General features: G+C 42.7%; 1 protein-coding gene across 1 annotated transcript in view; it reads right to left on the reverse strand.

The window, feature by feature from the left end:
• LOC134188556 (low-density lipoprotein receptor-related protein 4-like) overlaps window positions 1-5,000 on the reverse strand; it is a gene marked incomplete at its 5' end in the record, with an annotated part of 29,685 nt that overhangs the window by 7,261 nt on the left and 17,424 nt on the right. The window contains 3 exons of the mRNA XM_062656722.1: window positions 1-116; window positions 1,825-2,083; window positions 4,242-4,379. The exon at window positions 1-116 is cut by the window's left edge and continues 279 nt beyond it. Of these exons, the coding sequence (XP_062512706.1) occupies window positions 1-116; window positions 1,825-2,083; window positions 4,242-4,379 (513 nt within the window). The remainder of the gene's footprint in view (window positions 117-1,824; window positions 2,084-4,241; window positions 4,380-5,000) is intronic.

Consider the following 5,000-nt stretch of genomic DNA (forward strand, 5'->3'; position numbering starts at 1 on the left):
GTCCGTTTGGCCATCCTAAATTGGAGGAAACGATTTTCTCGCGTGATGAATCGAGACCGTCCATTGACGCTCTCTCGATCTTAGGATCTGTGCCCCAATCAGTCCAGTAGACATATCTGTATAGAAACAGATAATGTAGTCACTACTATTGGTGATATTTCATTGTGTAAGCGGGTTTGATCGATTTACTGTTCCTGTTTTTCTGTCTGTCTGTCTGTCTGTCTGTCTGTCTATGTGTCTGTACATCTGTCTGTCCGTCTGTCTGTCTGTTTGTCTGTCTGTCTATGTGTCTGTACATCTGTCTGTCTGTCTTACATTTACAGTTTGGGAGAGAATACAATACTCTGCTTGTCTGTCTGTCTGTCTGTCTGTCTGTCTCTTATATTTACAGCTTGGGAGAGAATACAACAATCTGTCTGTCTGTCTGTCTGTCTATGTGTCTGTCTGTCTATGTGTCTGTACATCTGTCTGTCTGTCTGTCTGTCCATTCGTGTCTGTCTGCAGAGTTCTAGCCAGGCATGCTAAGGCGTAGCAGCCCCCTACGCCTTCAGACCTGCCCACTACGCCTTCAGACCTGCCCACGACGCCTTCAGACCTGCCCACTACGCCTTCAGACCTGCCCACTACGCCTTCAGACCTGCCCGTTACACCTCCAACATACTGGCTAGGCATATCTCTGTTCATACCTGTGGAACATTTATAGAGTGATAATGAGGGAGAAGGTGGAGACTTGTCAATCGCGAGTCTCTAATCCCATACTTATAGTATTATAATTGGATTCGTTGCCTAATAATAGTAATGAGACACTTAGTTAAGACTGTAATCCATACCCTACTATCAGTTTGCCAGACGCTGAGTTTCATTCAGTCAGTACATTGCAGTACAGCAAAAGCGAATGGTTTACAGAAGGTATCCTAAACCACTCTCCCAAACCAGCGGAAATTTTTCTTTCAGAAATTTGCACAGACAACACGTACATGTCACGCCCACATGCCAGACTCATGTGCCACGCCCATACCGCTACACCTTCAAAAAATCCTGGCTAGAACCCTGGTCTGTTTGTGTTTGTCTGTCTGTCTGTCTTACATTTACAGTTTGGGAGAGAATAAAACAATCAGTCTGTCTGTCTGCCTGTCTGTTGTCTGTCTGCCTGTCTGTCTGTCTATGTGTCTGTCCAACTGTTTTCATCTGTCTGTCTGTCCATGTCCATGTCTGTCCATGTCCATGTCTGTCTGCCTGTCTGTCTATCTGTCTGTCCATTCGTGTCTGTCTGTTTGTCTTACATTTACAGTTTGGGAGAGAATAAAACAATCAGTCTGTCTGTCTGCCTGTCTGTTGTCTGTCTGCCTGTCTGTCTGTCTATGTGTCTGTCCAACTGTTTTCATCTGTCTGTCTGTCCATGTCCATGTCTGTCTGCCTGTCTGTCTATCTGTCTGTCCATTCGTGTCTGTCTGTTTGTGTTTGTCTGTCTGTCTGTGTCTGTCCAACTGTTTCTTGTCTGTCTGTCTGTCCATCTGTGTTGTCCATCTGTCTGTATTTGTCTGTCTCTCTATCCGTCTGTCCATCTGTCTGTGCCCGTCTGTCTGTCTATGTGTCTGCCCACCTGTCTGTTTGTTTGTCTGTCAATCTGTCCATCGATCTGTCTGTCCATCCATTGGTACACATCATCTTCCAATCTGACACACTGTCTTCTGTCTCCCTAACTGTTTTCCATCATCTACAAACGCTACCTACCTAATCACTCACTAAGACTAAAACATCAAAATACATCTACACTCACACAGCACCAAGTTCACCACAATCTTAAAACAAAAGACTCAATACCCGGCTACTGTATCCAAGGCAATTGCTCTCGGATTATCCAAACCCGTCCAGAAGAGCACACGGCGATGGACCCCATCCAATGAAGCAACTTCGATTCTATTAGTTCCTGTGTCTGTCCAGTAGATCAGCTTGGATGCATAATCTATAGCCACACCATCAGGTGTTGCGACGCCGGTTGTGATTACGTCGGCTTGATTGGTCCCGTCAACCAAAGCCTTTGATATGGTGTCCCTCTGCCCATCAGTCCAGTACACAGAACCTGGAGAGTAAACATGAGTTAGATGCCTTCAACAATCATAGAATAAAATACAAGTGTCACACCACTAGGACTGACATATATATAGTATGTGCACTTGTTGAAGACAGATGGACATACGTAGACACACAGAAGGACAGACATATCGACAGACAGACGGACAGCCAGATGGACAGACAAATGGACAGACAAATGGACAGCCAGATGGAGACAAATGGACAGACACATGGCCATACAGATGGACAGATACATGGACAGACAGATGGACAGATACATGGACAGACAAATAGACAGACAAATGATGTACACAAGAACATAATATAGATGGACAGACAGACGAACAGACGCCTGGACAGACACATGAACAGACACACATTGACAGACAAACAAACGAACAGACACATGGACAGACACACATTGTCAGACAAACAAACAAACAGACACATGGACAGACACATAGACAGACAAATGAAGACAACTACAGACAAATGGACAGACACATACACAGACAAATGGACAGAGACACATACACAGACAAATGGACAGAGACACATGGACAGACAAATGGACAGACAAATGGACAGACACATGGCTATAGAGATGAACAGATACATGGACAAACATGTGGCCAAACAGATGGACAGACAAATAAACAGACGCATGGACGTACAGATGAACACTGTCACAGATACACGGAAAGACAGACAGATGCACAGACAAATAGACAGACACATGGACATATAGATAGACAGACAGATGGACAGACAAATGGACAGCCAGATGGAGACAAATTGACAGACACATGGCCATACAGATGGACAGATACATGAACAGACAGATGGACAGATACATGGACAGACAAATAGACAGACAAATGGATATACACAAGAACATAATATAGATGGACAGACAGATGAACAGACGCCTGGACAGACACATGGACAGACACACATTGACACACAAACAGACAGACACATGGACAGACACATAAACAGACAAATGGAGACAAATACACAGACCAATGGACAGACACATACACAGACAAATGGAGAGACACATGGACAGACAAATGGACAGACATGGCTATACAGATGGACAGATACATGGACAAACATGTGCCCAAACAGATGGACAGACAAATAAACAGACGCATGGACGTACAGATGGACACTGTCACAGATACACGGACAGACAGATACACAAACAGATGCACAGACAAATAGACAGACACATGGACATATAGATAGACAGACAGATGGACAGACAGACGGACAGACAGATGGACAGACAAATGGATAGACAAATGGATAGACAGACAGATGGACAGACAGATGGACAGACAGATGGATAAATAGTCAATAACTGAAATTACCTCATTCACCTACCCATCCAGCTACTCATCTGCCAACCCAACCCGTTAAAGGTGCAGGGTCATGGTCGGACATGTGCACTTGAGCCGATCTCAAGTGAGGTAGCTTTTGCGTTGTAGCTATACTATGTAACATACGTTCAAGTGTCCTGGCAAGCAAATCAGTTTCTACACCAGTAAGCTCTACAAATGCTGTTCATAGGTTGCGCATGCGCAAAGGTCACTAGACTACTGCAAAACTGGCTATTTAGGTGTCGATTGACTGGCACAGCCGCAATGTAAGCTATAAACAATACAAATTTTGGTCCTCACTGTGAACTGCATGCGCTTGGCTGTTCTGAAAGAAAGACGTGACTACAGCAGCTGTAACATACAGGAACGTAACGTGTGCTTTCTGGTCACGTGAAAAGCATAAGGAGCTCCGATGTGGCTTGAAGTGCGAGAGTGCTTGTCGAATTTTAACAAAACTGCAGTGTAGCAACCTCAGTTTGAAGTTTAAGAAGAAAAATTTCGAAAACTACATCTAAAAAGCCTAGAACTTAGCTACCAGAGTCACGGTTTAATGCAACCTCATACTGCAGTGTCTTGATCATTCCAATTCAGGCTATAGAGATACTTCAATCAGCTTTGCTTTCAGTGCAAATTAGAGCGTCTAAGTCCTCGTGGTTACTGAGTGTTTGAAAAAGTGCACCCTTTTCAAAGGGATGCAGTGCACATGTTCGAGGGTGACGCTGCTCCTTTAACCATTTACACACCCATTTGGCAACCCACTCAATTCCCATCCATACCAACCTGTCTTTGGATCCACGTCTAATGCTACCGCATTCTGGAGTCCGGTGATTGGCAGCACGATGTCAGCATAGTACGGCACGTCCAACGAAATGCGTCGAATCGTCTCTCGCATTGCAAACACTAAGAACTTGACCATACCTAAGATAACAGACATACATACACATGCAGTCGACATATGCATGAATATGTGCACAATTATAATAATAAATAATTAATTAATTAACTATAACAATAATTACTTCATTACAACACTAAATCATTAATTAATAACAATAATAAATAAATAAATAACAATAATAATTAATTAATTAATTAGTAAATTAATAATTAATAATAGACTTGCGAGTGGAGATAAGCCGCATGTGGCATTGTCGAACACTGGTGATTCCGGTGGTCTTGGGAGCTTTGGGCACAGTGCACGCAGATATTGCACGGTGGCTGGACATTATTCCAGGTCATCACAACTTGCAGCACTTACAGAAAACAGTGCTTCTGGGATCTACTCGGATCCTTCGTAAAGTCATGTCTTCTTTCTAGACAGCCGTGATGGTCTAAGTACTTCTGAAGCAGGGTTTGCTTCCGGTACTTGTAATAGACTTTACAAACCAGACTGATCTGGTTGAGCACGACACAATATAATTAATTAAATAAATAAAATTATTAACTATAATAATAAATAAATAAATAAATAACTACAATAATTAATAATTAATTAATTAACTACATATATATTAATTAACTACACTAATAAATAAATAA

The sequence above is a fragment of the Corticium candelabrum genome, chromosome 13, assembly GCF_963422355.1.
Source record: "Corticium candelabrum chromosome 13, ooCorCand1.1, whole genome shotgun sequence".
NCBI classification, from domain to species: domain Eukaryota; kingdom Metazoa; phylum Porifera; class Homoscleromorpha; order Homosclerophorida; family Plakinidae; genus Corticium; species Corticium candelabrum.